Genomic DNA, 21,883 nt, shown 5'->3' with positions numbered 1-21,883 from the left:
CACTGGATTTGTTTGGTTCATAATCTTAAATCAAAATACTGAAGATATTTTGTGGATTTGGCTGATGTATTAGGAGAGAAAATTTACAAGAAATACATCTCAAGTTTATTTAGTAAATTATTCTAAAACCATGCTTTAATTTACTACTGTGCACTTATAGAATGAATTGTAAGTCACTTAACATGCACAGTTACTGGGATAAATTATGATTTAGAATTGAATTCACTTCACTAAAGTTGAGTGTAAGTTCCTGTCCAAGCCACACACCATCCTGACTCAAAATATATTGCAATTTCTTCACTGTCAGAATCTTGAAATCCTCTTCCTGACAGTGTTGTAGATGTATCTACGCCACATAGATTACAGCAATTCAAGAATGTGCTTAGAATGTGCTTACCAGTACTTCCTCAAAGGCATTTACGTATAGACAACAAATACTGCCGAGCCAGTAGTGCCCATATCCTGTGAAAGACCAGTAAGCATGCCTTTTTCCTGTAGCATAAATTGTGGAGATTGTTTAACATTTATCAATCTTGCAGATAATACTGATAAGTGCAAGACAAAAAGTTTCAACAAGTCTTTCTTTTCAGCAATAAAAAACTTAATACTTTCCATTAAATGTCTGTGTAATGTTTCCGTGCTGTACATCTCTATGATTCTAAGACTCATACATCCCCTGTTCTATTCTTGAGGATCAATAATGCTAGACCCAAAATTTCACATAAAATCATTTAACTCTGTTACCAACTTTGAAGCTCTGAATTCAGGAGACTGTATACAGCATTTGGGTCGGTGCAAGGTCTAGTATCCTCTGAAGAGTTTATGTGGTATACAGCTACACCATCCAATCCTACAATCTCAGTCTGCTTTGATTATAATGTCTTTGAGTCCAAATTACAGATTGAGCACTCATCAGACCATAAGAAATAGGATCGGGAGTAGGCCATTCGGTCCCTCAAGCCTGTTCCTCTCTTCAGTAGGCTGACCCGACATTTCTAATGTTCATGTTCCTGCCCTTTCACTGTAAGCCTTGATTACCGTACCAATCAAGAATCTATCTGTCTCAGCCTTAAATATACATAAGGGCTCTGTCCCACAGCTCTATATAGCAAGAAATTTCAAAGGCCCTCACTCTCAAAACAAATTCCTCCTCATTTCAATCTTACATTGCCACCCCTTTATTCTGAGACTATGTTCTCTAGTCTTAGAGTCTCCCAGTGGGAAAACATCCTCTCAACATTTTCCCTGTCAAGCCCCTTAAGAATCCTATATGTTTCAATTAGATCACCTCCCATTCTTCCAAGTTCAAATGAGTAAAGTCCAAGTCTTTTTAGCCTTTGCTCTTAAAACAATCCAACCATACTGGGATCATCCTAGTGAACCTTCCCTGAACAATAAGTAATATTTTTCCTTAAATAAGGGAACCAGTACTGCTCAGGGTACTGCAGGTGTGGTTTCTGCAGCACCTTGTGCTGTTGCAGTAAGGCTATATGTGAAGAAGGATCCTTACTGACCTCTGTATCTCCATAGAAGTATTCTTTATGCAAGAACATTCGCTGTATCTGAATGAAGTACTGCTGTTAAAAATAATTACTATCTGAATATAGAGTAAAAAGACAGAAGCTGCTGCCCAGGCAACTTTGCAGGAAGCTGAAATGTTCAAGGAATTAAAAAGGTATGAATTCTTCACTGTAGTTCAGAACTTTTTATATTTTCACACTTTTTTATGAAAAACCAGTGAACAGAAAATGATGATGCATAGATTTTTTAATAATGTTTTCAGCTTCTAAGATCAGCTATTTTGATGGGTACTGAAACAATTATTTATTTGACAACCTTATTGGGCATTTTACAGTCATTTTACAAGTCCTGTGAATTGATACTATGCGCAATTAATGTATATCAAGTTACTTTCTCAATTTGTATTACACTGTGAAGGTCTGACAAGTGAAAAATAACAGTGGATAGGTAATTTTGATCCTTTGTGTTCACTGTCTTTATTGAGGAAAACTTCTGGGAGAAAAGAAAATAGTTATTAATAGATGCTTTTACACACTCTGCAAAGTCAAGAATTTTGCACCACGAGCAAACTCATACAGCAGAAATGAATTTTTAATATCCAAAAATGCCCTTCAGCAAAGTAGCACTGTTTTCCTGGGAGAGGGCAAGCATTGGCTCTGTTCGCAAGCTCCATAATGATTGCAGCATGAGTACGTGCTGTATAAACACCCCTTCCAAATTTAAACCTGCCTTGTTGGTTTCTTTCATGGATTATACATTGTGCTCCATTTTTCAGGTTTATAATTCGTAATTATTCGCAGGCTGTAGGCTAACTCTATAACAACCATACCTCTTTACTGAAAGTTGAGGTCCTATAATTGGAGCAGAATGTTGAGTTTCATTCCAATTTCTAATTTTTTTGACCTTCAGGAGGAAGCACTCTTTGGTCCTAAGCACGCTTAAATGCTCAAGTGTTTTGTAGTAGTTGAACTGCTTTTGAAATGTAAATGCCCAATCCCTCAAGACAGGAGTAGCAGTCATTTAAAGAACTAACTGGATTTTATAAGGCCTGTCAGTATTTTGGAACCAATAGAACTCACATTCACAATATCGAAGCTCCAACATCAAATTATTGGATCAGAGACAACTGAGTTTAACTTAAATGAAGAGAATTACAATGAAATGAATTACAGAAAGCAAACTGGGCAAATAAATAACCAATAAAGACAGTAAGCAAATAGTGGTAGACATTTAAGCAGGTAATTCATGACTCTCAGCAAAAATATAACCCAGAAAGAAGGACTGATTCTAAGAGAGAGATAAAACAACATGGCTAACCGAGGAAGTTCAGGACAGTGTAGAGTTGAAAGAAAAAGCATATAAGAAGGCAAAAAGTCAGTTTTGGTCCCAAAGTCTGAGATAAAACCACAATCCAGCAAAGGAGGACTAAAAAGTTAATAAAGAGAGAGAAAATAAACCATTAGGGCAAGCTAGTGAGGAACATTAAAAAAGAACTTCTTTAAATATATAAAAAGGAAGAGAAATGTCAATGCAAACATAGGAAATCCTGAGATGAATCTGGGAAGATAATAGCAAGATATAAGGTATTTGAGCAGATCAAAGCCATTCAGCCCATCAGTTGCTCAACCATTTGATCATGGCTGATATGTTTCTCAACCGCATACTTGTGCTTTTTGACTGTAATCCTTGGTATCCTTACTAATTATGAACCTATCTTTCTGTGTCTTGAAGACAGTCAATGACTTGACTTCCACAGCCTTCTGTGGCAAAGAGCCCTACAGATTTTTCACCCTGTGACTGGAGAAATTCTCTCTCACCTCGGTTTTAACAGGTTATCTCTTTGAGGCTTTACCCTCCGGTCCTAGTCCATCCTACTAGTGGAAACATCTCTCTTGCATCCACTTTATCCAGGCCTCTCAATATCCTATACGTTTCAATGAGATACCCCCCGCCACCGCCCGCCCCGCATCCTGCAAACTCCATCAAGTACAGACTCTGTGTCCTCTCTTCATATGACAAGGCCTTCGTTCCTTTAATGATTCTTGTGAACCTCCTTTGAGCCCCCTCCAAGATCAGCACACCCTTCCTTAGATATGGGGTCCAAAATTGCCAACAATATTCTAAACATGTCTAACCTGAGTCTTATTTAGCTTAGCAGTACACCTCTGCTATTGTATTTTAGATACCTCAAAATGAATGATAACACTGCATTTGCATTCCTAACTGCCAGTTGAACATGCATGTTAACGTGAAGAGAATCCTGAACTAGGGCTCCCAAGTCCATTTGTGCTTCAGATTTCTGAAGCCTTGCCCCATTTAGAAAATAGTCTGCGCCTCTATTCTTCTTACCACACTTTTTCACATTGCATTCCATCTGCTGTCTTTTTTTTTTGCCCACTCTCCTAGCCTGTCCTTCTGCAGCCTCGCTGTTTCCTCATCATCATCTGTCCACCTATCTTTGTATCATCTGCAAACTGAGCAACAGTGCCCTCAGTTCATGATTATTAATGTATAATATGGGAACAACAAGATGGTAGCATAGTCAAACAGATATTTTGCATGAGTCTTAATGGGGGAAAATTCTTCAAACATTCCATTAATATTAAAGAGTATGGGGAAGAATTGCTATGACCATCACAAGGGAAGTAGTATTAGACAAACCAACGGGGCTAAAGGCTCAATTCTGGTGGCTTGTGCCCAAGGATCCTAAAAGAGGTAGCCACAGAGATAATGGATGCTGTGGTTATAATTTTCCAAAAATCCTTGGATTCTGAAGAAGTACCAGCAAATCAGAAAATTGTCAATGTAACATTCCTGTTTAAAAAGGGAGGGAGCCAAAAACAGTAATTACAGGCCAATTAGCTTAACATCTGTTATTGGAAAAGTATTGGAATTAATTTTGACTCTGCTGTAAATTTTTAAATTCAAATATAATAAGCAGTTACATGCCTCTAACTTTAATATTATGTTAATCACTTGGAAAATATTACCTATAGGGTGCTTCTTGATTCAGTTTTACTGATGAATTTGTGACTGAGAAGCCAATTTTCTTGGTCTCACTGTCTGAAGTGTGCTACTTGGTATCACACAATAATCTGGAAATTCATGCAGAAACCTGAATGCTTCCCCATGTCCAAACTGTTCCCACATTATATAACATGGTCACAGTAGGATAAATGGCCCTCCAGGCTTTAAATTTGCATAGATGTGTGATTACTGTGCAAAAGCAAATACTTCTAATAAGACATTTCCTTGTTTATCACTCATCTGACGAGTAAAACACTTTGTTAGTAGCTGTTGCAGATCAGTTGATATTTAGCCACTTGAATACAAAGTGCTTCTGTAAGTAACATTTAGAAAGGCAGAAAGAGTTACTTTTGGGCATAGATCTGATATTCCGAGTTTCCCACTTTTGACTACAGTCGAGCTTTATTGGGAAAATACTGTTTGCAAACATTTGAGACCCAATAGGATAGCAATCAAAAAAACTGCAGATACTGGAATCCAGAGTAGACAGACAGGAGGCTGGAAGAGCACAGCAGGTCAGGCAGCATCTGAGGAACAGGAAAATCAATGTTTCAGCCAGGAGCCCTTCATCAGGAATCCTGATGAAGCACTCCTGCCCGAAACATCGATTTCTCTGCTCCTCGGATGCGGCCTGACCTGCTGTGCTTTTCTAGCACCACTCTAATCTTGACTCTGATCTCTAGCATCTGCAGTCCTCACTTTTGCCTAGGAGGCTGGAAGAACACAGCAAGTCAGGCAGCATATGTAAGTGGGGCAGTCAACGTTTCAAGTTGAGACCCTTCATCAGGATTCAGGTCTCAACCTGAAATGCTGACTTCTCCTCCTGATGCTGCCTGGTTTGCTGTGTTTTTCCAGCCTCCTGTTTGTCTAATAGGATAGCAGTTCCTTTAGCAATACCTCAATTAATATGTTGCCCGGAAAAGGGGAGGGAGAAGAAACATGAAGGCCTGTAAAATGCAAGAAGATGAGGCAAGAAGATGTCTCTGAGTGAAAGCCTTATTATTGCAAAGCATTCTCATGTATGTTAGCCTAAGCTTACAGTAGCTGGAGCCATGAAGCAGCAGTAAACCCATAAACCAATGCCATTACAGTTCAACTGAGCCATGTGGTTTCTTCTTAAGAATATGTTTAACAACTAATCACAATTGAACAGAATATAACTAACTTCAAGGAGGCTAGTGTCCTGACCTCTGAACCAGGTCTGTATCCCACTTGTCCCAGAGTGATGTAGTAACATCTCTAACAGATAGATTAGAAAATGTCTATAGCTTAAAATTCAAATGAAAATTATTGATTTTACACTTTTACACTTGAGCTGGTTTAAGTCTTTTTGGCTTCTTTTTCCTTTGCTTGTCCCAACTCTTCATGATGTGTCGCTAGTCCTTTCTGATGATGGTCATCTATCTCCTGCTTTTTGCTGCTTTCACAAACTAAAGGCCGACCTGACCATCCAATGATGCAAAGAAATATCCCAAAGATTTACTAAGCTGAGTTTGAACTATGCACGTGGAGTTGAGGGGTCACGTCGACACATTGCCTTTACTATTTTTTTATCAAAAGATGTGAAACTTCAGAAGAGACCATAATGCGCTAGGATGGAGTTAGAGGAAGGATTTAAAGTTTACAAGTAAGCGAGTCATCAGATTGCCAGGTAGATACATATATCATTTTAGATGATGTATAGGCTTTCCTCTGCCCTACTGTTGAGGTCATTGAATTCCTTCCAGTATTAGAGCACGGTACTGTGGGCAGTACTGCACTCATTTAATAGCTTTTATTGCTCTGTAGCAGTCTACTTGAAAAGTTTAGAAAGGCTAGACAGAACACCTCTGTCTTTGCTCCACCACTTTCAAAAATTGTTCAGTGGTTTATCTATTAGAGCGCCTCAATTCCTCCAGCATTCTTCACTACAGTTGCAGCTTAATAAGATTCTTTCACTGCAGCATTAAACTTAGAAAAGCTCCCTGTAAAAGCATCGCAAATGACTCTAATGAAAGTACTGCAGATAGTGGAAATCAGAAAGAAAACCAAACTCCATTGATCTGGCAGCATCTATAAAGAGAGAAATAGAATTAGTGGAACCCAGCTTAAGAGATATATTGGATTTGAAGCATCAACTCAATTTTGTTCACCACAGATGCGAGCAGGCCTGCTGAGTTCAGTAGCATTTTCTCCATTCAAATTAGCCTCAGATATTTTGACAGCTGCAGCAGAGACATTTTATAGCGATTTAATAATTAAGTGATTGAGCTAGAAGACCAGTAGTCATTGAGCCACAAATGATGTTTTATTATTCTGTTAACCATTCTGTCACTTTGCAGTTCCGTGACTCAGAATAGTAAAATGCTTGAGGAACAAAATCAAGAACTTATTCTGGAGTCTGAAGCTACAGCAGCTGGTAAAGTTGACCTTACTTTTTTTCACATGAGTAGACTATATGAAAACGATTGGTACCAGAGATTTTTAACTTAATTTGAAGGACTTTGATTTCAACATTTAGAGTCATAGAGATGTACAGCACAGAAACAGACTCTTCAGTCCAACTTGTCCATGCCGACCAGATATCCTAAATAAATCTTGTCCCATTTGCCAGTATTTGGCCCATCTCCTTCTAAACCCTTCCTGTTTGTATACCCATCCAGATGCCTTTTAAATGTTGTAATTGTACCGGCCTCCATCACTTCCTCTAGCAGCTCATTCCATACATGCATCACCCTCTGCATGAAAAATTACCTCTCAGCTCCCTTTTATATCTTTCCCCTCTCACCTTAAGTCCATGCCCTCTAATTTTGGACTCTCCTACTCCAAGAAAACCATCCTTTAAACATTGTAATTTTACCGACATCACCCTGTCTTCCTTTGCTGTTGATTATTTCTGCTCCCATATCACAAGCCTCTACTTGCTTCTCTCACTTGTTAATGGTCTTTCCTTGGTATGAGGCCTCAGATGGGTATAACCATTGCCTATTGATTACCAAAGACCTGCTTCTGATCGGCTGACAGCTCGTTAGGCAGGAGTACAGGGTCCTTGATTCTGGCTGTTGGCCTGTTAAGTTCCTGAATGCTACAGGAATCAGCAGACCCTCTTGAACAGAGGTGACGCAGGCATCTCGATCGCTGTCAGAATGGTGGCCAAGACCGCCAGCATATCCAGTCGATCCAGTGACGTGACTTAGTTTGTCCAAATCTGCGAATCATTCTGGCATTTTCTACTTTAATTTGCACACTTCTAGAATCAGCTGTATTTTCCTTTGGTTTTTACTTTGCTGATTTATCACAGTTATAATTTGGACACAAAATAATTTGTCATAGTCGGTATGATTTTATAATGATTGATATTCAGTAGGTGAAAATATATCCGGTTTGATTACCCTGTCCTTTACATATAAAACTACAATTTAATTCTGCAAAAGCAATTTTAGATTTTAAATCAGGAACAATGAGCTTTTATGTTAAAAGAACTGCAGTAAAACAATAATATTTCTGTCTCCCTTATCTGTTGTGAATCAAGATATGTTTACATTATTAGAAACATTTTTTCACTTGTGTCAATAAAACAAAGTTATGGAGTCATACAGAATGGAAACAGATCCTTCGGTTCAACCAGTCCATGCCGAACATAATCCCAAACTAATCTAGTCCTATCTCCCTGCTCCTGGCCCATACTCCTCCAAACCTTTCCTATTCAATGTATCTATCCAAATGCCTTTTAAACATTGTAATTGTACCCATTTTCACCACTTTCTTCGGAAGTTCATTCCAAACATTCCAGCTCTGTGTAAAAATTTTGCCTCTTATATCTTCTTAAAATCTCACTCCTCTCATCTTAAAAATGTGCCCCCTAGTCTTGAAATTCCCCATCCCAGGGAAAAGACAACTACCATTAACTCTATCTATACCTTTCATTATTTTATAAACTCCTATCAGATTGCCTGTCAACCTCCTATGCTCCAGTGGAAAAAGTCGCAACCTATCCAGCCTTTAAGACTTGGCAACATCCTGGTAAATCTCTTCTGAACCCTCACCAGCTTGGTAATATCCTTCCTATAACTGGGTGACCAGATCTGGACACAGTATTCCAGAAGAGGCCTCACCAATGTCCTAGAAGTAAAAACAATGACTGCAGATGCTGGAAACCACATTCTGGATTAGTGGTGCTGGAAGAGCACAGCAGTTCAGGCAGCATCCAAGTAGCTTCGAAATCGACGTTTCGGGCAAAAGCCCTTCATCAGGAATAAAGGCAGTGAGCCTGAAGCGTGGAGAGATAAGCTAGAGGAGGGTTGGGGTGGGGAGAAAGTAGCATAGAGTACAATGGGTGAGTGGGGGAGGGGATGAAGGTGATAGGTCAAGGAGGAGAGGGTGGAGTGGATAGGTGGAAAGGAAGATAGGCAGGTAGGACAAGTCTGGACAAGTCATGGAGACAGTTACTGAGCTGGAAGTTTAGAACTAGGGTGAGGTGGGGGAAGGGGAAATGAGGAAACTGTTGAAGTCCACATTGATGCCTTGGGGTTGAAGTGTTCCGAGGCGGAAGATGAGGCGTTCTTCCTCCAGGCGTCTGGTGGTGAGGGAGCGGCGGTGAAGGAGGCCCAGGACCTCCATGTCCTCAGCAGAGTGGAGGGGGAGTTGAAATGTTGGGCCACGGGGCGGTGTGGTTGATTGGTGCGGGTGTCCCAGAGATTTTCCCTAAAGCGCTCTGCTAGGAGGCGCCCAGTCTCCCCAATGTAGAGGAGACCGCATCGGGAGCAACGGATACAATAAATGATATTAGTGGATGTGCAAGTAAAACTTTGGATGTGGAAGGCTCCTTTAGGGCCTTGGATAGAGGTGAGGGAGGAGGTGTGGGCGCAGGTTTTACAGTTCCTGCGGTGGCAGGGGAAAGTGCCAGGATTGGAGGGTGGGTTGTTTGGGGGCGTGGACCTGACCAGGTAGTCGCGGAGGGAACGGTCTTTGCGGAAGGCTGGTAGTGGGGTCTGTTTGGAGGTGGCGGAAATGTTGGCAGATGATTTGGCTTATGCGAAGGTTGGTAGGGTGGAAGGTGAGCACCAGGGGCGTTCTGTCCTTGTTACGGTTGGAGGGGTGTGGTCTGAGGGCGGAAGTGCGGGATGTAGACAAGATGCATTGGAGGGCATCTTTCACCACGTGGGAAGGGAAATTGCGGTCTCTAAAGAAGGAGGCCATCTGGTGTGTTCTGTGGTGGAACTGGTCCTCCTGGGAGCAGATCCGGTGGAGGAATTGGGAATACGGGATGGCATTTTTGCAAGAGTTAGGGTGGGAAGAGGTGTAATCCAGGTCGCTGTGGGAGTCGGTGGGTTTGTAAAAAATGTCAGTGTCAAGTTGGTCATCATTAATGGAGATGGAGAGGTCCAGGAAGGGGAGGGAGGTGTCAGAGATGGTCCAGGTAAATTTAAGGTCAGGGTGGATTGTGTTGGTGAAGTTGATGAATTGCTCAACCTCCTCGCGGGAACACGAGGTGTCGCCAATGCAGTCATCAATGTAGCGGAGGAAGAGGTGGGGAGTGGTGCCGGTGTAATTACGGAAGATCAACTGCTCTACGTAGCCAACAAAGAGACAGGCATAGCTGGGGCCCATACATATGCCCATGGCTACCCCTTTGGTCTGGAGGAAGTGGGAGGATTCAAAGGAGAAATTGTTAAGGGTGAGGACCAGTTCGGCCAAACGAATGAGAGTGTCAGTGGAAGGGTACTGTTGGGGATGTCTGGAGAGGAAAAAACAGAGGGCTTGGAGGCCCTGGTCATGACGGATGGAGGTGTAGAGGGATTGGATATCCATGGTGAAGATAAGGCGTTGGGGGCCAGGGAAACAGAAGTCTTGGATGAGGTGGAGGGCATGGGTGGTGTGTCGAACGTATGTGGGGAGTTCCTGGACTAGGGGGGATAGGACAGTGTTGAGGTAGGTAGAGATGAGTTCAGTGGGGCAGGAGCATGCTGAGACAATGGGTCAGCCAGGGTGGTCAGGCTTGTGGATCTTGGGAAGGAGGTAGAACCGGGCAGTGCGGGGTTCCCGAACTATGAGGTTGGAAGCTGTGGGTGGGAGATCTCCTGAGGTGATGAGGTTCTGTATGGTCTGGGAGATGATGGTTTGGTGATGGGGGGTGGGGTCATGGTCAAGGGGACAGTAGGAAGAGGTGTCCTCGAGTTGACGTTTGGCTTCAGTGGTGTAGAGGTCAGTGCGCCAGACTACCACTGCGCCCCCTTTATCCGCTGGCTTGATTATAAGGTTGGGGTTTGGAGCAGAGGGATTGGAGGGCTGCACGTTGTGAGGGTGAGAGGTTGGAGTGGGGGAGGGAGGTAGACAAGTTGAGGCGGTTAATGTCCCGGCGGCAGTTGGAAATGAAGAGGTCGAGGGCAGGTAATAGGCCAGCGCGGGGTGTCCAGGTGGATGCAGTGTGTTGGAGGTGGGCGAAGGGGTCCTCGGAAGGTGGGCGGGAGTCCTGATTGTGAAAGTAAGCTCGGAAGCGAAGGCGACGGAAGAATTGTTCGACATCACGGCATGTATTAAATTCATTGATGCGTGGACGGAGGGGGATGAAGGTGAGTCCTTTGCTGAGGACTGATCGTTCGTCCTCAGTGAGGGGGAGGTCTGGGGAGATGGTGAAAGCTCCCAGCCCTGCCGAGTTGGGATCTGATGTGGGTGTAGAGCTGGGAGTGGGGGCGGAACCTGTAATTGGACTGGGTGTGATGGTGGGGGGAATGGTGGTGGAGTCATGAGCAGGGGTAGTGTTCTCCTTGGGGTTCTGGGGGGTGGGGATAGTGACAGTGGGGTCTGTGGGGGGCATGTCAGCAGAATGCAGGTGAGTGGCGCTGGTGGGGGCGGAAGTGGTGGTGACCACGGCAGTAAGGGTGGCGGGGGTCACTGAGCATGTGGCATCAGCGATGATGTGAAGGGCAGAAGTGATGTCAGGTGTGATGCATGAGGAATTGTGAGGGGTGGAAGTGGTTGTGGGAGCGGCCATGATGGGGCGGAAGTGACATCATCAATCAGCGTGGGGTTGGTAGCTGCATCAGCCGCATGGCTAATGGTGGAATAGGTTCCGAGGCCAGGGGAATGTTCTGGAATGTTTGAGGAGCGCTGGTTATGGAGGTGGGTGGATAAAAGTTTATTGTACTTACAGTTTTTGATGTTTGAGATGGAATCCTGTACACCCCACAAACTGCGGTGAAGGCACGGCTTCTCTAGAGTGGGTAAATGTCTGACATTGTAATGATATGTATATGGGTGTTCATGTTCATTATGCATGCTTGAGGTGAAAATTTCTCCACACAGGTCCTAAGTTACATCAAAAGCTGGAGGAGATGCAGTCTATTCAGCCCATCAATCCTGCTCCGCCATTCATGGTTTAACTGATAATCCTCAACTCCACTTTCCTGCTCCCACTGCAACCCTCACCTCCAACAACATTCACTGTCTTCCGAATCAAAAATCTATCTCAGCCTTGAACACACTCAATGATCCATTCCACTGTGACAAAGAATTCCAAAGACTGACCATCCCATGAGAAAAGAAATTTCCCCCTCACCTCTGTCTGAAATGTGAGGGTCCTCAGTCTGAGACTATGCCCTCCGGCCATAAACCCTCCTACAAGGGGAAACAACCTCCCTGTATCCATCCCATCAAGCCCCCCAGAAATCCCACATGCCCTAACAAGCCAGCCTGTCATTCTTCCAAACTCTGAGTCCAGGCTGAACCTACCCAAACTCCCCCTCCCCCCTCAATTAGACAGTCCCTCAATACCTCATATCAACTGAGAGAGCCTTCTCTGAACTCTCTCCAATGCACAGTTCTAGCCATAATTTGACACCTTGATCAAGTGAAATTTGGCTTTTTGTTGTTTCACTGTGATTTTGTCCCTCATACCTCTCACTACTTCTGGCTTCAGTGTATTCCTCTATTAGAATGGTAGTTTGGTGATGTGTGACATTAGGAGAAAGTGAGGACTGCAGATGCTGGAGATCTGAGTCGAAGAGTGGTGTGCTGGAAAAGCACAGCTGGTCAGGTAGCATCCGAAGAGCAGGAGAATCGACGTTTCGGGCCAATGCCTGCAATCCCTTCCTGATGAAGGGCTTATGCCGGAAACATCAATTTCCCTGCTCCTTGGATACTGCCTGACCGGTTTGTGCTTTTCCAGCACCACAGTCTTGGACTCTGATGTGTGACGTTAGACTAGTTTCCATACTTTCAGCAGGTGTATTTCTTAATTCAAAGGCCACCTTCAGGCATTCCGTATTAGGTTTTGTTAATCTCTTATTGGTCTCTTTGGCAATCTGCATCACCACCTCAAACTCTGCATTTGACTGAAATTGTCTGCAGATATTATGGTGTTGAATTTCCCAATCCTTCGTGAAGCACCTGAATTCTTCACCTATGATTTGAGGGCCCTTGTCATACATCACAGTGTCTGAAATATCAGTGACTGAAGTGTGCTTTCACATATTCTACAATGAAATTTGGAACATCAACACAAATTGGTGGAGAATCTCAGCAGATCTGGCAGCACCTGTTCGAAGAAAGCAGAGTTAACATTTCAAATCTGGTGGCTCTTCATCAGAACTGTTAGTGGCTAGGAAACCATGGGAGGAAGGGAGAGGTGAGCAGATATGCGGATATCGAGCCCAGAGAGAGAAAGAGGGAGCAATGAAAGGAGTAGGTTTAAAAGGGAAGTTATTGTTAGCAGGCCAGCACAGGAGAAAAGCTGAATAAGTGATAATCAGAGCTGAGAGTGAGGAAGTGGATTAGCTGTGCTGAATGCAACCCATATAATGTGAAATTTGACCTAGGAGTGCATGAGAATGGGTGACTGTGCTAAAAGTCAGAAAAATGTCACAAATATCATAACAGGACCAGTGTGGGGTGGGTAAAAATCATAGGATGATGGAATCAGGCTCTAAAGTTATGAGCTTGATGTCGATTTCCAAGAGGCTGCAGGGTCCCCAAACAGAAATTGAGATGTTGTTCTTTAAGCTTGTGCTGAGGCTCACTGGAACAATGCTGCAGACCTGCGACAGTAATGTTGGCATTGGAACATGGTGATGTGTTGAAGGGGTAGGCAACTGAAAACTCAGGATCATTTTTGTGCACAGAGGGTAGGTGCTCTGCAAAGTAGTCATCCAGCCTGCTTTTCGTTTTCCCAATGTATAGGAGACCACACTGTGAATGTGCTCAGTGGTTAGCACTGTTGTTTCACAGTGCCAGGGAGCCAGGTTCAGTTTCAGCCTCGGGCGACTGTCTATGTGGTGTATTTTTCTATTGTTACTCATTAATGCTGAATTAAAATTGCCGTGTGATAAGTTTTCATTGCATAGATAGTAACTTGGCAGTAAAATGACTTGTAAGAGGACACTGCTATTGGACCACCTTGAAAATGTGGGCCACTTTCCATATCTTGGGAACTTCTTCTCGAATTTCCAAGGTACTCAAATAGCAGTCTGGCAAACCATTTTCCCCAGAATCAAAACACAAATGATATAAAACTAGCTGGGCAGGACATGTAATTTGTATCGGAACAAATTACTGTAGATGCTGAAATCTGTACTGAAAACAACAAATGCTGGGAATCACAGCAGGTCAGGCAGCATCCATGGAGAGAGAGAGCAAGTTAACGTTTTGAGCCTAGATGACTCTGGCCCCCAGCATTTGTTGTTTTCATGTAGCTTGTATGCCTGACATTAGGCTCCCAAATTCCATTTGGTTTTGAGCAGCCAGCAGGCAAGTTATTCTGCCATCTTACTACTTATGCAGTGAGGATGAAAACTTATCACATGACAATTTAAATTCAGCATTAATGAGTAACAATACGAAAATACTACCCTTAAATCATACCATACTTAATCATAATGTTATCTCTTGCAGCCTGGTTTCATCTTCTAATGCAATATGAATATCAGTATATATTATGGAAGAAGATATTTGATAGGTTGTGCAGCTCTGCAGAGCCACCTGAAATCTACAGTGTTTTTTCCATTATTTCCACAAATGCAATCATTCAAATACAAAATAATTTAAATACAAAAGATACAAGAGATTACATGGAACCAAAAACGTTGTTGTTGTGATTGTCCTCTGAAAGTGCTTGTCTTTGATGATGTCCATCTACACCTGTGAGAAAGTCAGACCAATACCATCTGAGTATTCCACACATTATTCCCTTTGCCTTCATGTACTAACCATTACTGAGCAAAAGTGTCTTTCTTTCAAATTGAATTGCTGCAGAGAGAGCAGTCCATTTTTTCCCGTTTTCCTGGTGTGAATGATTGTGTTTATGTTTTGGTGTGTTTAGAAGAGTGGATACTTCCATTTTTCATACAATATTGATTAGCTTTACATTTTTGCAAAATTCTCATAAATCAATAATGTCATTCATTGAAACAGCCTGTTTGATGGATTTTTAAAAAAAAATTTAAACCTAATATAGATAAAATATCTAATTGGCCATATTGGTGCATGGGGAAAACATTTGAACTCACGTTGGGGTGAGTAGGGTAGTGACACTAACAACAGGCATGGTGCACACCTACCTCAAGCCTCAGTTAGAGCAACAGTGAAAGCTGCCTAGAAGTTTACTCATATTCCATTGCAACCTCGGTACACTGCAAAAAGACTCTATCTGGCAACATTACCAGAGTTTTGATATCTTTCGTCAGCCATCAATGTCACTGCAACTGATAATTAAAGCAATACAGCTAAAAATCAACAAAAATCACTCAAAGTTGACTTGCAGTGAGGCTTCCTTATATTGTTCTAAATTTGTGTACCTTGGACACCAAGTCAGGCAATGTTATCTGGAAATATGACTGCTTAAACTGAGAATGTTTGCAAAAGGAAATGGAGTAATAAAATAAAGCAAAGAATAAAAAACATTTATACATATGCCCATGCAATATACATAATGGTGAACCTCCTGTTTTATTCTTACACTTGTAATATTATATGGAGGTGAATCTGAGTGTCTATGGCTTTAAGTTTTGAAGATATAAATGCTTTTGATTTTTGAAATGAATTCTGGGGTGAGTTACAGACGGGATGGCAGAGCTTTACATAAAGATTACAACAAAAACCAGGCTATTTAGACCAACCAGTCAGTGTTGGTGTCTAGCCTCCCTAAAAGCAGCACCTGCTTTCCTAATTCCATGTGCCTTTCTTGCTTCGCACTTCTTTCATCCACCTATCTGACTTGTTATTAAATGTTGGAAAGGTTTCTAAAAATCAAACCATGGTTTGTTTGACTGTCAGTCAGTTGAGAAATTGGAAAACATTGGTGTGTTCATGGAAAGAGAGAGAATGAAATGAATTGCATCATTCTTTAAGATGCTTTTGGGTGTATAAGAAAGGAAGTGGAGTGCAGGTGGTTGACGAGGGTTCACTAATGGTGAAGAATAATTGTTCAGAATGTTTAAATGTTTGACCATTTGTATCTCGCTTGGAGACATTCATTTCAACATATTTTCCTAAGGTTCTTTGCAGTTGCTGGAAAAGGTGAGGGTTGGGATTGTTAGACCAGGACTGTTAGTCATCTGACAAGAAAGGCCAGATTTGGTTTCACAAAAACTAATCCACCCAGATGTGAATATATTTGACTATGATTAAGTGTTACAGAAATGGGGATAAAATTATTTGAAGAAATTTGTGATTGTGAACAAATTTGTGTGTACTTCGTCTTTATATGGCTTTTTTTGTACTTTGTGGCTTTCCTGATGGGCTTCAGAACCTGATGTGCAGACAAAATGGTGGCCATGTGTATTTACTGGCAACTTATAGCAATTTTCTGGAACACAGTCTCTTAATTAGTCATCTACACATCTGACCTGTATAGGAAGCAGAGTAGTTCCTAAATGCTGCCAGCCCAATTAGCAGTTCAGAAGCTCTGGAATAGGTGATATAATGGCACAGTGATTAGTACTACTACCTCACAGCATCAGGGACCCAGGTTCAATTCCAACCTTCGGTGACTGTCTATGTGAAATTTGCACATTCTCCCTTTGTCTACGTGAGTTTCTGTTGGGTGTTCTGCTTGCAGGTTAGATGCATCGGCCATGCTAAATTGCTCCACAGTGCCCAGGAATGGTCAGGCTATGTGGATTAGCCATGGTAAATGCGGAGTTACAGGCACAGTGTCAAGGGCTGGAACTGGGTGGGGAGCTCTTCAGAGAGTCGGTGCGGATTCTTCCTGCTCTGTAGGTTTCTATAAACATTGGTAGCCCCAACACGAGAGGTGTGGGCATTGCTAGGTAGTTCTCAGACTGTAGGTGTGCCTCAACAGGAGGCATTGACAGAGTAGTATGTCTGAAGTTGAAATGATTAGGGGTATAGCAGTTAGCCCCTTGAAATGGATGGGAAACTTTACTGGATCATTGTTTGGGCTAATGCCCTTTTTATTTGGGTTACGGAATTCTTTGCACATGAGACTCTGGTTTTGAGTATATTCAAAACTGAGATTCATAGATTTCTACATGTTAATCCATTATGCAAACCCAGGTAGTTCAGGAAAATGATGTTGAAGTAGAAGACCAGGCATGATGGGGTGGGATCTAAGGAATGAATAATGTCCTCTTAGTTCTATTTCTTATGTGCCACAAAACTATGACCTCTGCCCACTGAGGAGAACTGATTCACAGGTGGCAAAATGCCAGCAGATCTTTAAGTTTAGATCAAGTTCAACAAAACTACCTGGCCAATTCAACCCCTGGTCCATCCTGGCAAGGGGGAATGTGTTGTAAGCTACCCAATGCAACTGCCTCCTGTTTTCCTTTGAGCATCACACCTGAAAGCTTGCCATCACAAGATTGGGATAACTCATTCCAAGCATCAATTTTTTATTATTATAGGTCTGCTTACTCTGTGCATTTCCAAGTGAACTCACCTCACATTTGCACGATCTCACCATCATGTTCCCACAGATCATTCAGAACATATTTCCGTTTTCAAATATTTTCCAATATTTTGCTCATTAACTTGATTTCAAGAGCATAAAACATAAAGCAAAATTTACACAGACATAATTCACAGCAAATTTGATAACTGTCTACCTTCTACTAGTTGTTATGCGATATCACCCAAAGGCATAAATTTTCCTGTCAACGTAATGAAAGGTTAATGGCACTTGCTACTATGGCGGCTACTGGCCATGTAAGCCATTAAGCTCAAAAATCCAAAGGGTTCTCTACCAAATAAATGACTCCTGCGTAGCCTTCTTTAAATTACATCTTGCTATCTGCATCACTGTTCAGATCTATGTATTGGATTCAAATTGATGTATATGTGCTGTAGACATAAACTTAACTCATCACAGAAAGTTGGCTTATGCATTCTAGTTTAACTCCCCATGATCACTATATTAATACTAATCACTGCTAAGCACCCGTTAATTTCACAATCCTTCAATCCGATTGGTGGATGAGATATACAGTTTGTTTTGCCCTGTTCACTTAGATTCAAGATGTCTTATTTCCATCACTTCATTGGTATCAGCTCACATTTTCAGCAACTTACCTCACCCAAAATAATCCTAAATGTTGAAGGGCAATTATTTTGCCATTGCAAAGTCTGGCCAAGAATGTAGGGGTATGGGTGGGTTGCGCTTCGGCGGGTCGGTGTGGACTTGTTGGGCTGAAGGGCCTGTTTCCACACTGTAATGTAATCTAAAAATACTTAGAACAAAGTAAATTTCTTGTAACCAACTAGTGTTTAGTTGGAAGAACAATGCCACTCTGTTTAGTTCTTATTGCAAGGTTGAACTCAAATTCCGATTACAATTCACTAATTTTTTGACTACAATTTTTTACTAATCTAAATCCATTTTATACTGCATGCTGAAAATGACATGTTGTTCATGTGCGCATCTCTAAGCTACAAAACACATAAATGACCAGTGGATAAAGTTGCACCACTAATTGACCCTGAGTGAGATAACTGTATTTTTAAACATCTGAATTTTCTAATTTTCAGGCTTATGATTTATCCAGACCATTTTAATTAAGTCTTAAGGGTTCTGCCAGACAGTTCTACTTTTGTTTTCTCACAGTCTATGCCACAGTAAAAAGATAGTTGCTTTGTTCAAATGATGTTTCTATATTTCTCTTCCTCATTTCTTTTTCTCTTCCCATTTGTATTGTGCTGCCACAGGAAGGGATCCTTATTATCTAAGATTCAATGGATGGTGAAGTTAGTTTTTTATATTTGTACACTTCATCAATCCTTCAACACAATGAAATAGAACAGTGGTATTGTTATTTGTCTTTTAATGCCTTCATTAAATTTTTACTTGAATCCTTAGTCTGTAACCAAAAGCTAGCCTGGGATTCGATATTCTAACTCAAAATTGTGAACTGGACTTGATTTATGGACCCTGAGCATGTAAAATACACTTTTTCAAACATACGTTAGTATCATTCAGTCAGTTGTATTGATCATAATTTCAGTCCAGTGTTTTTTCTTTCATACATGCATTGGAACCAATTTAGAAAAGGTTCACCAGATTGCTTCCTAGAGTCAAGAGATTACCTTATGAGGAAAGATTGAGTAGGTTGGATTCCTGCTCATTGAATTTTAGCAGCAGATAGCTGATCATATCAAAACATATAGTAGGGTAGTTTTGACAGAGCAGATGCCAAGAGGGAATCTAGGTATAGGAGGCACTGTTTAAAAATAGGCTGTCCTATTTAATATAGTCTACGGAATTCTCATGCCCTGAAAGCCAGTGGTAATGTCATTGGACTAGTAATGCAGAGGTGCAGCTTTGAGGACATGAATTCAAATCCTACCAGCAGCTGTTGGAATTTGAGTTCAATTAGTAATTCTGAAATAGTAAATTATTCTTTGTAGTGGTAACTACAAAGCTATCATCACTTATCGAATTTGTAACCCTCATGTAGTTTTACTTATAACCGCATACCCTGAATCTTAACTATGCTCTGAAATTGCACCAGCAGGCCACTTGTTTGAAGTGAAATTATGGATGGGTAACAAATGCTGATTTTGTTAGTGATGTCTGCATCCCATGAAAGAATAAGTTAAAAATATTAATATTCAAGGTAGAGCTGGATTTTTGATCTACAAGGGAGTCCAGAGTTATGGTAAGGTGCAGATGGGAGAGTGGAGTTAATGCCAAAATCAGATCAGCATGGCTTTATTAATTGGTGAAGCAGACTCAATGGACCAAGACATCGTTGACCATTACTTACCTTCTATGTCTTTTGCTCTTGGTCTCCATCAACTTCAGAAAAATCATTAAACTGAGAATGGGTTAAAAATCATACTTTTTTTTAATTAAGGTTTTCAAAAGAAAACTAAAATTCCTAATTCCCATCTCATCTCTGATTTGTTGATAAAAAGCTTGATACCCTAAATATTTGACTCAAATTTTGAAAGTAAATAAAACTTTTTTTTAGGAAATGCGAAGGAAGGAAAGGTAGTGCAGAGGGAAGCAGTTTGAGTTTGATGAGTTTTCATCCTAATAAAAGCAATGCTGGAAATCTGAAACAAGCACAGAAAATGCTGAAGAAACTCAGCAGCCTCTATGGAGAGAGAAACAGAGTTAATATTTCAAGATTGATATAACTCCTCTAGAAGTGTTTTAAGTCTTTGATCCTACCTGCCTCTGAGAGGAATGAATTGAGTGTGGGGTCTAAATATATTTTAAATCAGTGCCAGACATTTGAATATGCTATCTTACTCGTTGGAGTACAATTTTCATCTTGGTTTTCCATTTTATTATCCAGCTGAATCCTGTGACTTCAACAGTAGAAGTGAAGATGAACCTGAAAAAGAAAGAAGTCAGGTGAAGGTAAATCATATATTATGAAACATCATTTCTTCATCAAGAGCCACTATAGTATACTCTCATTTTAAATTTCAATGATTTAACTGCAAGAAGGGTTATGTGGATACCTTATTTCTGGCAAAGGCCACTTCCACCTGCAATTGATGTGTAAACCCTTGTAGATTCATATGTATCTGAAGCTATCTGCATATGTTTATAGTAACCTTCAAGTTATTCTCCAAGTCAAACACTGTCCTGACTTGGAAATGTATCAGTGTTCCTTTACTGTCAATATGCCAAAGTCCTGGAATTCCCTTCCTGAGAGCACTGTGGGGTATCTAAACACTAAGGACAACAACACCTTCTCAAAAGAAATAAATGCTGGCCTAACCAGTGACTCACACATTCCATGAACATATTTGAAAAAAGACAAACATTTCACATTGAAAGTAATGTGACCACTTTGTTCCAGAGAGATTTAAATGCAATTCAGTAAAAGGCAATTTCTTTATCGATTTGAATCTTATATACAGGAATATTCAAACATTGTGTGCACCAGGGCCTGATATTCAATCTGAATGTACCCATGCTTAGCCAAGCAAAGAGTCCTGACTAATGCCAACTAGTCAGGGTAGTGAGAAGCTGCTCAATGGTAAATATTTTCAGGAAATAAAAATTAGGCTGGGTCTGACTCCCATCCCTGCCTCCAGCCCAATCCCCATCCAATCATGGTGGGAAACAGCCTCTGATTGGATGAGCAGCTTCTTGCAAGATCATCCAATTACACTGTATTTGGAACAACAGCTTTGAGGGCCAAATAGGATCCCTCAGCAGGCCACATTCTCACCCAAGCGCCAGCTGCTGGACAAGCCTAATCTTCAAAATATACTACAATAACTCCACAGACTCCTCGTGCCACTTCTTCAAAACCCACAACCTCTTACCACCTCATCCATCAAGCTACAAGTTTCTCTCCAAGTCAGACATCCTGATGTGGAACAATATTGGCATTCCTTCACTGTTGCTGTGTCAAATTCCTTCAACTCGCTCCCAAACAACACTAGAGGCGTGCCTACAACACATAGACTGCAGCAGTTCCAGAATGCAGTTCATTATCATCTTTTCCAGGGATTTAGGGATGGGCAGCAATGCACTTATCCCAAATATACATTTTTTTAAGTGAAGTCCATTTTCCAAATTTTTTTAAACTTAAATAACACAAACAACCGCTGGAGAAACTCAGCAGGTCTGGCATTTTAAGTCTATTTCTTCAGAACTGGAGTCTTGTGTGCTAGACTGGGTAAGAGTGGTAGTTACCTTCCCTAAGGTACATTCATGAACCAAATGGGTTTTTCCCCTAACAATGGTTGAATGAATTGAGTCTGAATTCCACCATCTGCCATGGTGCAACGCAAACCTGTGTCCCCAGAATATTACCTGGGTCTCTGAATTACTAGTCCAGTGACATTACCACTAGGCCATTGATTTCCCTGATGACCAAAAGGAATCATTTGTGTGGTGAGGTTGCGCATTTGAGTGTTTTCTCTCTTGGAGATAAAGCCC

General features: G+C 41.3%; 1 protein-coding gene across 2 annotated transcripts in view; it reads left to right on the top strand.

Annotated features, from left to right (window-relative positions):
* LOC140486357 (E3 ubiquitin-protein ligase DZIP3-like) overlaps nucleotides 1–21,883 on the top strand; it is a 135,906-nt gene that overhangs the window by 62,577 nt on the left and 51,446 nt on the right. For both annotated transcript variants that reach the window (XM_072585389.1, XM_072585388.1), the window contains exons 11-13: nucleotides 1,608–1,675; nucleotides 6,870–6,946; nucleotides 20,280–20,344. In XM_072585389.1, the coding sequence (XP_072441490.1) occupies nucleotides 1,608–1,675; nucleotides 6,870–6,946; nucleotides 20,280–20,344 (210 nt within the window). The remainder of the gene's footprint in view (nucleotides 1–1,607; nucleotides 1,676–6,869; nucleotides 6,947–20,279; nucleotides 20,345–21,883) is intronic.

Source organism: Chiloscyllium punctatum, chromosome 15 (assembly GCF_047496795.1).
Source record: "Chiloscyllium punctatum isolate Juve2018m chromosome 15, sChiPun1.3, whole genome shotgun sequence".
In the NCBI taxonomy this organism is placed as follows: Eukaryota; Metazoa; Chordata; class Chondrichthyes; order Orectolobiformes; family Hemiscylliidae; genus Chiloscyllium; species Chiloscyllium punctatum.
This window is presented reverse-complemented; position numbering and strand designations above follow the sequence as displayed.